The 19,499-nt window shown below is 33.0% G+C and overlaps 1 protein-coding gene across 1 annotated transcript; it reads left to right on the top strand.

Moving 5' to 3' along the window:
- The first annotated feature begins 14,244 nt into the window (after positions 1-14,244).
- Positions 14,245-17,558, top strand: LOC108810302 (transcription factor MYB34). Its single transcript, XM_018582418.2, has 3 exons — positions 14,245-14,690; positions 14,815-14,944; positions 16,728-17,558. Exons 1-3 carry the CDS (start codon positions 14,558-14,560, stop codon positions 17,365-17,367), a joined length of 903 nt encoding a protein of 300 aa, XP_018437920.1. The 5' UTR covers positions 14,245-14,557; the 3' UTR covers positions 17,368-17,558.
- The last annotated feature ends 1,941 nt before the right edge of the window (positions 17,559-19,499 follow it).

Below are 19,499 nucleotides of genomic sequence, written 5' to 3'. Positions count from 1 at the left end.
AAACTCTAGCAGAAGTCATTTATTACTATGCCAAGGTGACTTGGTTACAAAAATGCAGTATAATACAACATTTTTTTTCTTCTTTACCGAACCACCGTTTTCGGTGGGTTTAAGGCATTGCAATATTGCATTTGATTATTGAAGCAAGAGCGTTTTGGAGTTAGATGGGCACTATAGCTCGTTTGAACTACACTAAGACGCCTTTCAAGGACTTCATGAGAAGAGCTAGTGGGATGTCTTACTTCTTGTCCTTGTGTTTAAATTTTTGTTATTTTCCATCTCCTATGAAGTTTAGCATAGGATTGATCCATGGTGACATAAGATTCAAGACTTTAGTTAGACCAACTCCATCCCTAGCTCTTAACAGAGTATCAATCGGGTTAAAATGTTGTTTTGTTAATATTTTTAGTTTAAAAATATAAAATAACTTGACAATATTTATTTTTCTTTTTAAATGATACTGCATATGAAATACCGTAATCCTATTGGTTGGGTGAACCTAAATGTTCACTATAGGAATGAACCCAAAAATTTCTCATAAATAAATTGCCATGAATTAGGGGAGGGGGTTTAACACTTTACTACATTTCACATTATTATTGGAATAAAATGAAATAAGTTTCTTCGATTTGAAATAATTGGGAAATAAATGCTATCTTAGTTAATGAACACTACTGAAAGAAATTCATTTTCTTCTTTGTTTTCATTTTAAAACTGTAAATAAGTAAATTTATGAATTCAACTTCCGTGTGTCAAAAAGACTGCATAGCCCATGGAAACGGTGTCTAAAGAATGGCTGCCATTTATGGTGGAAAATGAGTTCTCATTCAATATACCTGAAAATTATGACCTATAAGGATTCTTGGAATATTAATTCATGGGCCTGTAATGTATCATGTATGTGAACCCCATTTGTCTCATTAAGAAGTTGTGAATCGTGACGGCCAAATCCAAGCCATAATAATCTAAACTTGTAAAGTACAGTATCTTGTTTCTCTCTAGCCTTTCATAAGGAGCTGTAGTCTGTACTATTTCTTTTTGTTAGTCAACCAATGAGAACTCTTTACATCATCATAAGGAGCTGTAGTCTTTACTTTAATTAGATTACCCTTTTTGTACGTACTCATATATATTTTTTTTTTTACGGGATGAGGTAGCACATTTGGTAAGAATTTTGGGGGCCAATGGTCATGCTCACAGGTTCGAACCTCATGGAGGGGAATTACCTCTTTCCTGTCACCAAAAAATGCGGTACTGGGTGTTGGGTCTTGTCCTCAGCCCAGGTTAAGCTTTCCCGGGTGAAGTGGACCGCTGCCTGACCGGGCCCAGAGGAATGATCTGAGTAAGTAGGGAACCTCTGGATTATCAAAAAAAAAAAGAGTATGCATGTCATAAATAAAAAAAATAGTTACATGGACAAAATAAAACAAAAATTCGTGAGACAGTTAAAAGGGACCGTCTTATTGGAGATGTGAAGTTTGACCTACAATTGATGGGTTAAAACAGTTTGGATAGTTAACGGGGTTCACCATAAAATGTTGAAGTTTCACCGGAAGTTAACTTGGACGAGCCTGGTCTAGCAGACCGTATGGACCAGCAATTTGGTGGATTTTTTTTTAATATGTTATATATTCTCCTTCCATTTCGAATTATTTGTCGTTCTAGCGGAAATTTTTTGTTTCAAAATAAGTGTCGTTTTTGGTTTTCAGTGCAAAATTTATTGACAATATTCTCTATTCTATTTTTCTATTGGTTGATATATGATTAGGTGTATTGGTAATAATGTTTTTATTTTGAAAATATGTAAAATTAAATGTTTTCTTAATCTGTGTGCATAAACTTAGAACGACAAGTAATATGAAACAGAGGGAGTACATTGTAAGCTCAAGGATATGGAACATGACGTGCTGGTACAATGACACAGAGAGAATGTGGTTTATTAAATGTAATTGAAAAGTGTACAGCAGGTGTAACCAATAAGAACACAAGGGTTTCAAGATCAGCTATCTTTTTATTAAGAATCACTTAAACAATATCTTATAAAGACTTGTCTAATCCGAATTACTCAACACCACACATGGCTTGACACATACCAATTCTTAATCTACCCTTTGAGTGAACCAACCCCTGTTGATCACCTCTACAAATCGTTTACTTTTTGAAACTCCAAAACCCCTGTTTGTGTTTATGTGAGAATACAACGTTAAAAGCTTAACCTAAACCTAGATCTAAACTTTCTTTTGAATCTACCAATTCTTTCCAATTGTGCAATATATCTTTTTCTAAAAAACAGCATCACCAAATATTTCAATTTGTGATTTGGAGATCTTCTACTTTATTAATCACGTCCAAACAAGATCAACCAATGAGAACTCTCTACATCATCATGTCTTAGTTCCTTCTATCTACGTCGATGTGTTACACATTATCGTCCATGTGGAACACAATAGCAACACGCCATACTTCAACATTCCTGAATATGTACGAGCCATACTCTAAAGAACCATGTCAAACCACACTACCCTCTCTGTGTCATTGCACCAGCACGTCAGGCTCCAAATTTTTGAGCTTACATGCATTGCATAACCTACTTGCAGTGTAATTGAAAAGAAATTTCCTTAGGACCCCAAATATTATGAATCTTTTATGTCCCCGAATAATAGTAAATCACTCATGGCACAATGGTTTTAGCGGCTAGTCAGAGCCGTGCATACACTAGAAAATTTGAAACATCGACTTATGTTAAATAACTTTTGTAAAATATTTATAGGCATATGTATTTTTGTAGAAAAATTATAAGGCAAATTTATATATAATATATCCATAAATAAAACGTTATGATTAACTTTTAACTCGATTATGTATACACTAAATCACTAGAAATATATTCACCACTTATTTTCATAATTATAACTTAGATGTTCATTTCATTTTATTTAACCATAATAATTTGTTTTAATTTATTTCTTATATTTTTCTAGTATTATACTTCCTCTGTTTCATAATAAGTGTCATTCTAATTTTTTTTCTTGTTATATAAAAAGTATCACTTTACAATTTCAATGCAAACTTACTTTCAGCTGAAAATTAATTTCAACTGCATTAATTTATAAATAATTTTATTTATCTCAAATACTATTGGTCAGAAAGGTGTAATTAATAACAACTTACATATATTTCTATTACTTTCTTAATTTGTGTAAGAAATGTCAAAGCGACATTTATTTAGAAACATAGAAAGTATATTTATTTGTTTATATATGTTGTGTTTATTTCAACCAAAAACATCTATCTAAAGTTCAAAAGAAACATTTTTGTATTTTTCAATGGCATATTTAGCCTCGCTTTCAGTTTTTTTTTTTTTAGAAATCGCAACCGTTGAAAAAGAATCTCCAATTGTATCTATCACCAACATGTAACATGTTACCAGTATCCTTCTATTTAGTTTACTGTAGATCAATATCCTTCTATTTAGTTTACTGTAGATCAATATCCTTCTATTTAGTTTACTGTAGATCTGATTCATCTGAATATCTGATTCTTAAAAAAAATATTGTAAACAACAAAACGACTATAGCTTATGGAGAATCAATATTCAAAAACATTTGTTAAATGCTTGCCCATCAAACACACGATCTCCCAAATGAAAACTTGAAACGATGCCAAATATTCTATGATATTGCTGAAAGTTATTGATGCTTCTGATAGGAATAAGTAAAAGAAAACCACTACCTAAATAATATAACGTTAGCGTATCAGGGTTTTGATTTGCCTTGCTTAAAATTGGATGTGTTTTAGTTTGTTTTGGATTTAATTACACCTCAGATTTTTTTTTGAAAGCAATTACACCTCAGATTTTATAAGGTTATTTCAGATAAACTGAAATAAACTGGGTTTATTGAAATCTTGTTAGTTGTAAAGTGTGTTTGGTATATTCGAATATTTATAAAACGTTTTGCAGGAGATCATGATCTTCCCCCACTTGGATTTTGATTTTTGTCTGATAAATTAACTTTTGAAAAAAAAGTGGAAAACTAAATGAAATTTGTGGAGTAGCTGCACCGCATGCATATTCATTGGACCACCAAACACTATAGATGAAAGATGAGAGATGTATTGATCATCCATGGAATTCCTTAAGGGCCCCTCTTTCATGAAACCACAATTCAGTTTTAGGAAGTAAAGAAATCATATTTTGATTATCCAAAGTTTATAGCGATATCCATTTTTCCAAATGTATATATTTAAGAACTGTTCTGCACTACTATGTGATTCATCCTATGAACCGAATTCAATGGCTTCCTTTCTTGGCATATAGGGTTTTAACTCACTCTACCATCTTTTTTTATAAGAAGATTGTTTTGTATGCTGCCCAATTTATTCTATTATATTGTTTTTACGGATGAGATAGATTGAGAATTTATGAACTATTCTAAATATACTTGAGGTTTGTCTGAAAATTGGTCTAGAAGGAAGAACTACGACTCAGTTTGAATTGATGGATGACTAGTCTTTCATAGTATTTCTATAAGAGTCTTGAATGGATGCATGAAAAGCGAGATTGTCTGGAGTCTTCCTCATTTCTTTTTGATCCTCTACTGATCCAATGTAGTTTTTTTTTTCCAATCTATATAGAGAGGGAGGAGGAGTTTGTTGCGACTTAAGACACGAAGAAAAAATAAAACATAGAAGAAAGATTTGAGAGGTTATTTTTGTTCAATGTTGACATTCTCGTGTTCTTTAATTTTGCAACTCTCTGATTCCAGTGATTTTTTTTTATGCTATTCAACATCCATAAATAAGGATCTCACATCGACACTTTAAAGTAGATTAACTTTTGTGTTAATCTTCTTCTTCTTCCTCATCTTTCCCCTCGTATAATCATTTTACAAATTTATGTTTTACTTAAGTAAATCGATCGAATGTAATTGTGGGAGTTGATTTGTTAGAACCGAGTCAGATTTTTTTTTTTTGAAACTAGCCGAGTCAGATTTTTGGTGCAAGTGATTGATTGCATTTTACACTTATAATGATCGGAATAAAGTTTAAGCATAACATATATCGTAAATGGTCAATTCAAATTAACAGATCACTAGTTTTAAATTTCCTATACTTAGAGGGTGGTATTGAATTGTGTATTTATGAAGAATTATAATTTATAATGAGTTAACACACTAAAAGTTTTTAGTTTGAAACGAAAATATTCACTTGGCCACATCCAAATGTGTAAACGACACAAAGTGTTAAAGACTAATACAATAATCCTTGACATCCAAATTGGAAAAAGTAGTCTATGCCCGTCTCTATTAAACGATCGAAAGCACTATGTTTTTTTCTAAAACTTATTTATTATATGAATACTCAAGTTGTTCAACTTTTAAAAAACATTGTTCAACTTTGTGATGATCTTCATGTCATAGATCATATAAATAAATTTTAGATTATTGTGCTGTTCAATATGTTCTTAACACTTTTTTTTATTAAAACTTAAACATTTGGACAACAAAGATAGTTAATCTTACCATTGTAAGTATAAGAACATAAGACATACAAGATAATAATATAGAAACCTTTTAAACAGAAAGACATCTTATTTATACAAGAGCTTGAACGCGTCAAAACAAAGTTTACAGTAAAGCTGAAAAATTGAAACATTAATCATTTATGGGAGAAAGTTGAGTTATTTGGGTTAATCACATTTGATCGTGTTTGATATCCAATCTGTATTTCGGAATACCATTGAAACGAAACCGTTGTATGTTTATTCATCTAATTATCTTACTGCATCGTGCATGAGATTTTAAAACTCCTAATTCCATAACCAACAATTAGACGTGTTCGAATTAAATATTTCCATAATTATTACTTGTGCTTAAGCATACGGTTTGGAAATAAATAAGTTTCATTTATTAGAAATGCCTACTGAAAAGCATGGGATTGGACATATAAAGTACTTCTTTATTAATCATATAACTAGATCTTGATCCGCGCTTTGGAAGCGCGGAATATTTTACGATAAAAAATTTCACTAATAACTTAACAAATATTTTGTTAACTTTTAAAGAGTGTGTATTTAAAATATTTTTACATTTAAATCAATGTTTTTAAATTTAACCCGATTACGATTATACCGGTTAATCCGGAGATCTAACAATTCAACTTAGTTTTTTTAAATATTCATATTAAAAAGTCACTAAAATCCGAAACTAACCGATTGAACTGATGGATGACTGATATGTAATCTAATTTGATTGAAATTGTAATAGTTTCATAATTTGTAATCTTATAATCCAACTTTAAAGTTCATTATTTTGTAATTTATGAAATTATGATGTTTTTACAAAATTTTAAAGAGAAAATGATGGATATAAAATAACTAAGATTAATTATTGTATTGTTTGGAAACATTGATAGTAGTATATAAAATATATTGTTTGGAAACATTGATAGTAGTATAAAGAAATAAGTATATTGTTTGGAAACATAGATAGTAGTATAAAGAAAGAAACATTAGTGATTTAATATAGGTTTAACTATAAAGTATAAATATGTATTTAATTTAAAAAACTTATAAAATAAATGTTAGGTCTAACAGAATGTTTCTGTTTTAATAAGATAGATATTTGCAAGAATCTATCTTCTGCAGAAGCCGCTAACAATTTATATAGTTCACTTTTTCCTACTTTAAATAAATGTTGATATTTTAGGTTTAAAAAAAAAATTCCCTTCTGTAAGATATTAAATTTTATGTTTATCTACTAAAGTTATTTCGAATTCAGAATGCCCATTGGCGTAGTCCAAAGGAGACATTATGTATCCTAATCCAACACAGCCATATAAAGATATAGGCAGACCTTTTCTCAGAGAAAGATTTGGACTTGACAAAAAAGGAAATAAATATATTATTAGAATTTGGCAAAATATGGGCAGACCTTTTCTCAGAGAAAGATTTGGACTTGACAAAAAAGGAAATAAATATATTATTAGAATTTGGCAAAAAATGTGGGCTAATAAGAAAACTTGTCGTATGTTTCATGTGGTCTTGTTTTCTTTTTCTTTTTGAGAAAATTCATATGGCCTTGTTTTTCCATAGACACCGTCCTCTTTCTTTTCAAAATCTCATCCCATATATCAATAATAGCCCGACAAGACTTTAGTATCACTATGTAATATCGAAAAAGTTACATTCCGTTTTAAGTTTTCTTTTATAAACAGTTTGTGCTATTAGGATAGTTTTTCTTAGGGGTATTAGTGGGAATCAGATTTTTAATGATTTTTAAAATTTATAGAATCTAATGTTATTGGTATATGAATTCTTACATTTTTACCAAAATCTATTGTTATTGGTATAATGATTTTGTAATTCTAGACAAACTCTTGTGTCATTCAAAAAAAATTGATTTTTTGATGATTCTATAAATCCATTAAAATTAGTATTATTGAAAGTTGTATTTACAACTTTTTAATTAATGAAACAAGATTTAAAGAATTTTACATATATTTTCCAGATTCTTAAAATTATTATAGTTTCCCGAGACAAAACAGAGAACCGCTTCTCTTGATGCCGGCGGTCTCCTTCTCCACGTCTCGTTTGTCGTCCTGCTTTGGTCTCACATGTTCGTCACTTTCCGTTACGAGTCACTTCTTCTCACGGTCTCTTACGGCTCGCGTCCTATGTCTCCTCTCGAAGTTCTTCACGTCAGATCTGTTCGCCTCCTTGTACCAGTAGAGTCAACGCTTGGGTTTCAGACAAATCCTCCTCTGCTCACCGCCGCCATCGTCCTTCCCTCTCCAATCCCTGGCGTCGCTCCTTCATGTGGAAACACAACCACCAGATCTACTCATCCCGGGCTTGGGCTCGCCGGATCTGGAGGTTTGTGTAGTTCTGAAGCGCTTTCATCATTCCTAGCCACCTTCACCTTCACCTTCAACGAGACTCCACCATACTGCATTGAAACACTTTCTGTTTAGAGTCCAAATTCGGCCATTATCCCCATCGTCGACCGCTGTCTCTCACCAACCGTTGTCTTGTGCCTTGGTGTCGCTCCTTTATGTGGAAACACAACCACCAGATCTACTCATCCCGGTCTTGGGCTCGCCGGATCTGGAGGTTTGTGTAGTTCTGAAGCGCTTTCATCATTCCTAGCCACCTTCACCTTCACCTTCAACGAGACTTCACCATACTGCATTGAAGCACTTTCTGTTTAGAGTCCAAATTCGGCCATTATCCCCATCGTCGACCGCTGTCTCTCACCAACCGTTGTCTTGTGCCTTGGCGTCGCTCCTTCATGTGGAAACACAACCACCAGATCTACTCATCCCGGGCTTGGGCTCGCCGATCTGGAGGTTTGTGTAGTTCTGAAGCGCTTTCATCATTCCTAGCCACCTTCACCTTCACCTTCAACGAGACTCCACCATACTGCATTGAAACACTTTCTGTTTAGAGTCCAAATTCGGCCATTATCCCCATCGTCGACCGCTGTCTCTCACCAACCGTTGTCTTGTGCCTTGTTTGTCTTGGTCCCGTCGTGTATACTGTTTTTGTGACAGCACGAGCTCACCAAAACAGAGACAACCTTTCAAAAGAACACCTAGTGAAATCTCCGGCACAGCAAAGGCTCCACCCATCGCAACTCCTCCAACGCCCTTACCCAGAAGATTACAAGATCTATCTGTTTACCAGATTTACGAGCCTCACCGGACGAAGAGAGGCTGAGCCGTTTTCAGAGAACGGCGTCGGCGAGTCTCTCAAACACAAAACCTTAATCTGCAAAATTTTTTGGGTAAGTTATGGGCTTGGGCTTGGTTACAATTGTTGGGCTACAATTATAATTTGAAAGGTTCTAAGGTCCTAAGGTATTTGAAGCCTCAATCTTACGGCTTCATCCGACAATCCCCTCCGATGTTGCCAGCAAGTATGCTCGATTTCAACGCAAAGTTCATCAATGGCGTCGGAGAAGAAAAGAGTTTCAACAGACTTATCATTTCGCTTACCGATCTTTTGCTTCCCGGAACCATTGAGATTCACCTAGCCTCCCGGGACATATTAGATGGTTGTAGAGCTGACCTCTTTCGTTTGACGGGTAACACAGTCTATATTGGCTTCCTAACCCTCTTCCAACCCCTTTCATTAGGGAATTCCAACGTCTTTTCCGACTATTTGAAGCTCTTCCGAGCTGTGGTTTCAAGGATTCTAGTGAAGAATATCTGCGGATCTCTCTACTTCGAGCTAGCCTCTCCTTGCAACATTTCTATCCCTTGTTTTACTGCTTTGTTGTCTTTGTTTTTTATCTTACCGTCGAGCTTACCTCCGGTTGTAATCGCTGAAACTCTTTAGATTTGAATTAATGAATCTGTGTTACAAAAAAAAAATCATTATAGTAACTTATTTTTCGTAGATTTTCACAATATACAAATTTTCTACAACTCTTTCCAAATTTAACAAATCTATCAACTATTAGAATCAACAAACTCTATAAAAATCTAACTCCCACTAAAACCATCCCAACAAACTCGAAACCTATCAACTATTAGAATCAACAAACTCTATAGAAATCCTAACAAACTCTATTAGAACTCCCACTAACACCCACTAACAAATCTATCAACAATTCTTACCAAAGTCTATCAACTATTATAATCAACAAACTCTATAAAAATCCCAACAAACTCTATAGAAATCTAACTAAATAAACTTGTAACTAAGTAATATCATGCTAGCTAAATTTAACATATGATTTCTGAGAGATTTAATCACAATTCTTCCTAACAAATAAAATAAAGTAGGTCTTATATATTTTTATTCTTCGTTCTTCTTCTTAGGCTTTTTACTTTTTTTTTCTATAAAATGAATAATATATTTCCAAATTTTTAAGAGAATATGTATTTAATGAGTATCTTCACTATTTAATCTATCTTTTGAGATATGTCAAGTTATATTTCTGATGGTGGTATAGTCGTGATGTATACTATGACGTCAACAACGTGATCGATTCAAGCTTCAACCATGGAGTTTACATTTTCTCGCATCTCCATACTCTGTTTTTTCTTCAAAACCGCATGCGACCCTCAACCAAGCTCGATATCCATGCTGCCATGTTATCTTCCTCATGGTGTCACACCATGATTGAATCCGGTCCATCACGTTTTCACTTTAGGTCAATCCTCTGTGTTGTGTCTCAGTTCCTCTTTTCTCTTCGTGTTGTAACTTTCGTTCTTCTTTATTGCGTCCTCCAACTGGCACAAAAAACTTAAGAGAAACAATAACTAATTTTGGTGTTTTTACACTTCCTACCCTTCAATTTTTGTCCATTTCAGTGTTGACCCCAATATTATTTAAACGTGCAAATGTCTCCTTAATTTCACTTCCAAAATTCTAAATCTGCATTTTCCCCTATGATATGCAAATAAATACACAAATGATTTTTAAATGAGTAAACAGAGAACTGAAAAAACAGAGTACATATGATTTTTAAAGTCAATAACATATAATACAATACATGTTGGTTTACAATCTATTTTCTAAAAAAGTTATTCGGCCTTATACTATTATATGTTATCTTAATGCTTCAATCACTTTGGTTAATATTTTCAAACTTCGTTTGTAATGTGTCATTTGTAATGTGTCGACATAAAATTGAATAGTTTCGTCATTTTATACATACTATAACCACGAATGAACATAATATAAACACTATACATTATGCAATTTCAAATTATAAATCTTTACTCCGCGCACGGTGAAAATTATCAGCTAGTATGATGCAGCGGCATCATCAACATTAGCGCCAACATGAAGATTCAAACAACCTTCATGTTTTCCTTTTTCAATATTTACTTTTAAGTGATTTCTTAAAATAGTTAAACTTTATAATTTCCTTTTCTTGATTAGTTTTATTTCCTATTCCTATCTGGTTTGTGGCTTTGGAACTAGTATATAAGTAGAGCTATGGCTCATATAATAGATACGTTTTGATTTTATAATAAGAAGAGCTTTGGCTTTTATCCCTTGTTTGATTCGATTCAATTCATCTAATAAGAAGTTGGTCTTAAGGAGCTATCGAAAGAAACCCTTAATCGATCCAAGAACAGGTCTCCAAGAACCCTAAATTCTTAGATCGACCGTTCACCCATTCGTACGCTGCGCCAGGTTGGTATCAGAGCTTTGCTACGCTCCGAATATCAGCTAACCGGTTACAATGGTTAGAAAACACGTTCTCAACAGTATGCGGAGGATGAAACACCAGCTACGCAACAATCCGTGAATGCTTTACAAGCTCAGGTCGCAGCTCTTATGGAAGCAGTAGCTGCTTTAACAACCCAGAATACAGCTCCAGCAATCTGCCATCGACGCAACTCACGCACCCGTCGCGACGCAGATTCAGAAGAAGAGGAAGAAGATGACAACCCGTTTGCTCCGCTTCCACCTGTTCGTCATCAGCGTGACAACAACGAATCCGAGTCAGAGGATGAACATGACAACTCTGCGTGGAAATCAAGTTTCAAAGTTGAAGTTCCAGAGTTTTGAGGTTCAAACTCAGCGGAGGAATTACTCGATTGGTTTGTTACCGTCGAGGAAATTCTCGAGTTTAAGAAGGTCCCTTTAGATCAATGTGTTCTGGTTGCAATTCGCTTTCGCGACCGAGCAACTGCGTGGTGGGCTCAAAGCAGAACAACAAGATCACGCCTCGGTAAAACTAAAATTACTACTTGGGATAAGCTCAAGAGGGAGATGCAAAAAAAAATTTTGCCCTACAACCATGATCAATTGATGTTCCAAAAATTCCAAAATCTAAGACAAGGAACACGATCAGTCGAGGAGTATGCAACAGAATTTTTTAAGATGATAAACCGCGTGGAGATAAGAGATTCAGAACAACAACTGGTCATGCGATTTATTGGAGGTCTTCGGCAACAAATTCAGTTCACGTTGAATTTGATTCGATTCAATTCATCTAACAAAAAGTTGGTCTTAAGGAGTTATCGAAAGAAACTCTTAATCGATCCAAGAATAGGTCTCGAAAAATCCTAAATTCTTAGATCGACCGTTCACCCATTCGTACGCTGCGCCATAGTACAATAGGAAAGAACGAAATTTCGTGATAGGTTCTGTTTGGATTGGAAATTCATCCTAAAATGGACGACCGCACTTAATTATACAAACTGCGCATATGCTATGACTAAAACGTACAAAAGCATATTATTGTTTAATAGTAGTAAAATTACATTAATGTTTTTAGAGTGAGTATAAGAATTAATATATAGTACATTACACACATTTCTTGACCATTGTACGTATCTCCTAAAAATCAGTTTCTGAAGAAACAATCTAATACGGACAGTAGAATCAGAACACTGTCATCAGTTTGAAATCCCGTGTGACCATGAGATTTTAGATGCTCGACTTATAGACTGAATACTAAATTTGGCATTGGCTGCAATGTATTGTATTATAGGTTATTGGCTTTAAAAATCATATGTACCCTGTTCTTTTTTCAGTTCACTGTTTATTCACTTTGCAGAAAGTTGCACATATGACCTTTGAAGAACCAATGTTAGAAAGAGACACTACTACTAAAGATAATACTCTCTTCGTTTCAGTTTACTTGTCGTTCTACATTTCGACACACATATTAATAAAACATTTAAACTTGTATATTTACTAGATAAAAATATTATTATCAATACAAATAACCAGATTTCAACCTGTAAAGTAAATATGATATGATATATTATTGTGTTGTGATCAATATGAGAATACAAGAGGCATATATATAGTGCTAACATTAACATAATGTTGACACTAAATAATGTTAACTTTCCTAAACACGTAATGTAAATATGCTAAGAATATTTTGAGGTTGACTTGCTCTTCAAGTCTTTCCTTTTAGTCTTCAGGGTATTCATGGGTTTCACGGACTTCACAATCCATAAACCGGACTAAAAACTGACCTAAGAATTTAAGCGTTCAACTAGAACTCCTCCGTAATGGTTAAACTATAACCAATAAATCTCAAACTATGAGAAAACAACACTTTGAAATATTCTAAACTATAGAATAAATCTCATAAAAATTTGTGAAAACCCTGATCTCATGAAAGAAAACATAAACCTTTGAATCTCTTTGTAATTCTTGCACTCACCAAAACCAAACTAAAATATTAAAAGAAAGAAAAAAAATCTCTTTGACTTAAAGCTAGATAAAGTCCAAACCAAAACTCTATAATATAATTAGAAAGTAACTATAAAACGTGAGAGAACTTGACGTCAAGACGTCTTCGTCCGGATCATCATCACCACCTTCTTTGCCATCGTCAACACCACCAGTGGTTAACATCTTCAAAGCTTAAACTTGCGGAAGCTTTATAACAGATCCTTAAGAATCGAATGCTCTGATACCATGTAAAGTAAATATGATATGATATATTATTGTGTTGTGATCAATATGAGAATACAAGAGGCATATATATAGTGCTAACATTAACATAATGTTGACACTAAATAATGTTAACTTTCCTAAACACGTAATGTAAATATGCTAAGAATATTTTGAGGTTGACTTGCTCTTCAAGTCTTTCCTTTTAGTTTTCAGGGTCTTCATGGGTTTCACGGACTTCACAATCTTGGTCCGTAAGATACACATCTTCCGGCCCGACATATCTCTAATACAACCAATAGAAAAATAACTTAAAATAAAAAGTCAATAATTTTTGCATTGAAATCATAAAATGATACTTATTTTGAAACAAATTTTTTTCTCTAAACTATAACTTATTCGAAATGGAGGGAGTAATTTATTTCCTTTAATGGCAGTTAAAAGTTCTAATGATAAATAGTAGTAGTGTCTCTTTATCTCTCTTCTTATTCTATTAGTTAACGGCAATTAAAAGTTTTAATCATAAATACTACTCCCTCCGTCCCACTTTAAATGGAGTTTTAGGAAAATTTTTTTGTTCCATTTTAAGTGATGTTTTCAAGTTTCTAGGTAAAAAATAAATGCATTTTAATATTTTTAATTATTTATATTCTGTAGTATAATTGTTTATTGGTTGAAATTACTTTAATCATTATTGTTTTTAGGTAAACGAAAAAATAGAATAAAAGTTTGTAATTTCTTAAACAACGTGCAAAAACTTCAAAACTCACTTATTTTGGAATAGAAGGAGTAGTAGTGTCTCTATATCTCTCTCTTCTTATTCTATTATATAAGAGCACCTCTATATCTATAATCTGTGCGACAGAGTACAAGAAAACCCATTGTTCTTATATCAGTGAGTAGAATCTTCAAGTGTCTTTTGGTTCTGATCAAACGCTCTATTCAATTCTCTTAATTGGAAATCTTTTTCAATCTCTTTGCTTTCTTGTCTCTTTCTTTCTGATGATAAAAATCTACTTTCTTGTTAATTTCACTTAAGTAAACAATGAATTATTAATTTCAAAAAAAAACAATGAATTAAAGAGTCTTTCTTCCTTGAATAGTTCTCTAGCTAGGGTTTCAATTAGGTTTTATATCTATAAATACATATATAAAATAAGAAATCAAGAAGAATAGCCAGAGATGGTGAGAACACCATGTTGCAAAGAAGAAGGAATAAGAAAAGGAGCTTGGACTCCTGAAGAAGATGAAAGGCTTATTGCTTATGTTCAACTACATGGTGAAAGCGGATGGCGTACTCTCCCGGAGAAAGCTGGTATTTTAGTTTCTTTATTTGTTAGGAATTCAATGTAATTAATTAATAGTTCCTTTTCTCTTAATTATATGTGTATTTAACTATTTATCATTTATGTGTGTACAATATGTCAATATGTATATAGGATTGAAGAGATGTGGTAAGAGTTGTAGACTTAGATGGGCTAATTATCTAAAACCCGACATCAAAAGAGGAGAGTTTACTCCTGAAGAAGACGACACTATAATCAAGCTTCATGCTCTTATGGGTAACAAGTAAGAATAGAATGAAAGCCTTTGGTCAAAATAGAGATGTCAATTGGGCGGGCCGGGCGGGTTTGGGCGTGTCCGAATGGGCTTCATTTTTTTGTTGGACATTTTTGGTCGAAGCCCAAATAGAACTATGTCCAAATGAGACCATAATCAAATAAGACCATAATTTGTTGGGCTGTCCATGGGACCCATACAACCATTTAATGTAAACAATATCATTTTCATTTTTTCGATTTTTGCGGGAAATTGTGTTTTTCTGTTTTGGCAGAAAATTGCATTTTCGGTTTTTGCGAGAAATTGTATTTTTCGGTTTTGGCGGAAAATTGCGTTTTTAAATTTTTGCGGAAAATTACGTTTTTAGTTTTGGCGAGAAATTACGTTTCTCGGTATTGACGGGAAATTGCGTTTTTGATTTTGATAGGAAATTGGGTTTTTCGGTTTTGGCAGAAATTGCATTTTTCGGTTTGGCGGAAAATTGTATTTTTCGATCTTGGCAGGAAATTACATTTTTTCGGTTTTGGCGGGCAACTATGATTTTCCGGTTTTAACGAAAAATTACGTTTTTTCGATTTTAACGGAAATTACGTTTTTCAGTTTTAACGGAAAATTATGTTTTTTCATAACAAAAATCACAAATAAACAGTTAGAAATCAAACTTTCAGGCTTCAGGAAGGAAAATGTTAAAAAAAAATATTGTGTTTTTTCCAATTTGCTAAACGTAGATATTTTAGATTTTTGGACCGCCCATTGTCCAAGTGGTTAAACCCAATATTGTCCATGTTATAATTGGGCTTGTCCATATGGACAAAATTTAATTACTGGGCTAAAATGGGCATGTCCATTTCAGACTATATCAATTTGGATACGGGCCGCCCATTTATAGCCCGCCCATTTGACATCTCTAGGTCAAAACAAACAAGTAAGAATAGGATTTCTCAGAAAAGAAAAAGACAAGCAAGCATAGTTTCCTTATTTATTAGTTCGTATTAGAGAATTGGTAATTAATAATTATATATGTAATTTTTAGGAAACTAAAACAAAACAAAAAACTTAAGGAACTTAGAGTTAGTGGTGTTTTTATTTATTGATGTCGCATTGATTATTGTAAAATAATATAGTATAAAATATGAATCAATTTTTCTCATTATCAGGAAATCCCGTCAACATCAACAAAGAGTTATCAGAATTTTCAAAATGTACTTGAAAATCAAACATGAACTGATTTACCTATCTTCACATAAATCAAAATCAATGAGAAAGTAACTCGTTGAAAAAAAAAACAATAAGCACAAATAATTAGTTTGCCTGGTAGTAAAGTGGTCGAGCCCGTAACTACGACCACCCGGATTCAATTCGTTCTAGGAAAAACTATTTATAATGCTTGAGTTTCCTCTAAAACTTTCTCTAAAACAATGAAACCACCTTTTTTTACTAAAGAAAAAGAAAAAAAATAGTCAACCCAAAAGAACATAAACAGATTATTTTGTAAAGTGAACTTTGTAAGAACAAGATCCAAGTTTATTGTTTTAAAATAGTTCATTAGATGCCCCATGGGAACTTTATAATGAGAGAAGTAGCTGCAATCCTCAAAACATGATTTTAAAACATTTTTTTGTAAAGTGAACTTTATAATTTATAAGAACAAGATCCAACTTTATTGTTTTCGCATAATCTCATCAAGGTTCTTTTTATTGTTTGTCTCTGCAATTCCAACGATAAACATTTCTTGTTTAAACTCTTTCTCAAAAAAAAAAAAAACACATTTCTTATATTATTGTTGTAAAAGGTGGGCCGGAATAGCAACTAGCTTGGCGGGACGAACCGACAACGAGATAAAAAATTACTGGAACACAAATCTCAAGAAGCGCTTGACACAAAAAGGTCTTGATCCAACCACTCACAAACCGATTGATCCAGCTGATCAAACCGGTTTCGAGCCAAAATATCATAAACTCGGTTCATCCGGCTCCGCAAGATTTCTGAACTGCATAGCAAGGAAATACGCGGGAGCTTCAAACCGGGACCTACTAACTGGAATCATCATCAGAAACTCCTCAAACATCGCCGAGGGTTCACTGAACTCTGTCGAGGTCGATTCTCCGACTGAAAAGTCGACCTTCAGATTGCAAAACAAAGAGGCGGCAAGATCAAGTGCTCTCACATCGTTTTTGACCAACAATATGTCGTCATCTTCCGGTCTTTCCGACAATTGTTCTTTCGCCGACAATCTCGACCTATTCTTTAGCAACGAAGAGATCTCGGATATGTATATGAATGTTGATAATGTTGGCATTATGGAAGAGTTAAAGGATATTTTAAGCTACGGCGGTGCTGATGCCGGAGATGTTCAAAATTCACCGGAGTTTCTTGATTCTTGGAACGAAGAAGATGATTTGGACTTGGAGAATTATTATTGGGTTCGTTAGATTCCAAGACTGGTGTCTTTTGTCTGACAAGTGACGAGTCGGAGTCGTTGGTTTTTTCTTTAATTGATGTGTTGCTGAATCGTCACGTGGGGGAAATAACGAGTGTGTTGTAATAAAAATAAATAATAAAATAAATGTTTAGTTGAAAGAAAAATAAAATAAATAAAATAAGGGTTTCTTTTTTCACATAACTATACGAGTTTGTTTACAAATTTCATATAGAAACATGAAAACAGTTCTCTGTAGAAAATTAAAAAAAAACCTGCTTTTCAATACGGCATGTAATTAATCTGCTTTTCTACTTATAAATGAATGGCATGATGTAATTCTTCACAAATTTAAGGTTAGTTTCTAGGCTTCAAATATTTTTTGAAATATAAAATTGCTTCAAATAATACATAAATGACTATCATGATTTGGAATTTAACAATAATGTCACTTGTAGACAAAAAACACTAATGTCACTTATGTACTTCAGTTTTCGGCTATGTACAAATGTAGTCGGCTACTTACAAAATAATTGACTACATAATGTATTCGGCTACATAATCTTTCCATAATTGTAATATTATAATAAATGATCAGCGTTATAAAAAAAGAAGATGACATATTCTTGTTTAAATGTTGCAATGTATATAGTTTTTGTTTCCATTGTTCCTCTTTTCTGTTTGATCCTCTACTGATCCTAGGTCCAGGCGTTTTTACCTCAACCCGAAATACCTACCTAAACCCGAACCGGAAAAACCGAAATTGAATCCGAACTGTTATACAAAAATATCCGAACGGGACTTATGAGCTTAGTACTTTGATGTTTGGTTATAACCCGAACCGATCCGAAATCCGAATTAGGATCCGAAAATATCCGAAATTAGTTAAATATGTTAATGTTTTGATATATTTTAAGGTGATTTAGATGTTTTTGACTATTCAAAATATTTTTGAGTTTGTTTTATTTGTTATTTTGAATTATTTTTAGCTAATTTAGTTAGTTTAACTAATATTTAATTAGATTTGTAAATAATTTATATATTTTGAAACAAAAATTTATCAATTTTTAAAGTTTAAAAAATATATTTTTGAACAATTTTAAACATTAGTTACATCCGATCCGAACCGAACCCGGAAGGAACCGAACCGAATCTGATCCGATAATTAGTAAATACCGAATGGTACTTCTAAACATAACCCCGAAAATCCGAAAATCCGAATCACCCGGACCGATACCGAACGGACCACCGAACTCCCAGACCTAACTGATCCAATGTAGTTTTTTTTTTTCAATCTAGATAGAGAGGGAGGAGGAGTTTGTTTCGATTTAAGACACGAAGAAAAAATAAAACATAGAAGAAAGATTTGAGGGGTTATTTTTATTCAATGTTGACATTCTCGTGTTCTTTAATTTTGTAACTCTCTGGTTCCAGTGATTTTTATGCTATTCAACATCCATAAATAAGGATCTCACATCGACATTTTAAACTAGATTAACTTTTGCGTTAATCTTCTTCTTTTTCTTCCTCATCTTTCCCCTCGTATAATCATTTTACAAATTTATGTTTTACTTAAGTAAACCGATTGAATGTAATTGTGAGAGTTGATTTGTTAGAACCGAGTCAGATTTTTGGCGCAAGTGATTGAATGCATTTACACTTATAATGATCGGACTAAAGTTTAAGCATAACATATATCGTAAATGGTCAATTCCAATTAACAGATCACTAGTTTTAAATTTTCTATACTTAGAGGGTGGTATTGAATTGTGTATTTATAAAGAATTATAATTTATAATGAGTTAACACACTAAAAGTTTTTATTTTGAAACGAAAATATTCACTTGGCCACATACAAATGTGTAAACGACACAAAGTGTTGAAGACTAATACAATAACCCTTGACATCCAAATTGGAAAAAGTAGTCTATGCCCGTGTCTATTAAACGATCGAAAGCATTATGTTTTTTTTTAAAAACTTATTTATTGTATGAATACTCAAGTTGTTCAACTTTTAAAAAAACATTGTTCAACTTTGTGATGATCTTCATGTCATAGATCATATAAATAAATTTTAGATTATTGTGCTGTTCAATATGTTTTTAACACTACTGTCATTAAAACTTAAACATTTGGACAACAAAG

The sequence above is a fragment of the Raphanus sativus genome, chromosome 6 (assembly GCF_000801105.2).
Source record: "Raphanus sativus cultivar WK10039 chromosome 6, ASM80110v3, whole genome shotgun sequence".
NCBI classification, from domain to species: Eukaryota; Viridiplantae; Streptophyta; class Magnoliopsida; order Brassicales; family Brassicaceae; genus Raphanus; species Raphanus sativus.
Note: the sequence above shows the minus strand (reverse complement) of the source record. Positions and strands in the feature narration are given on the sequence as shown.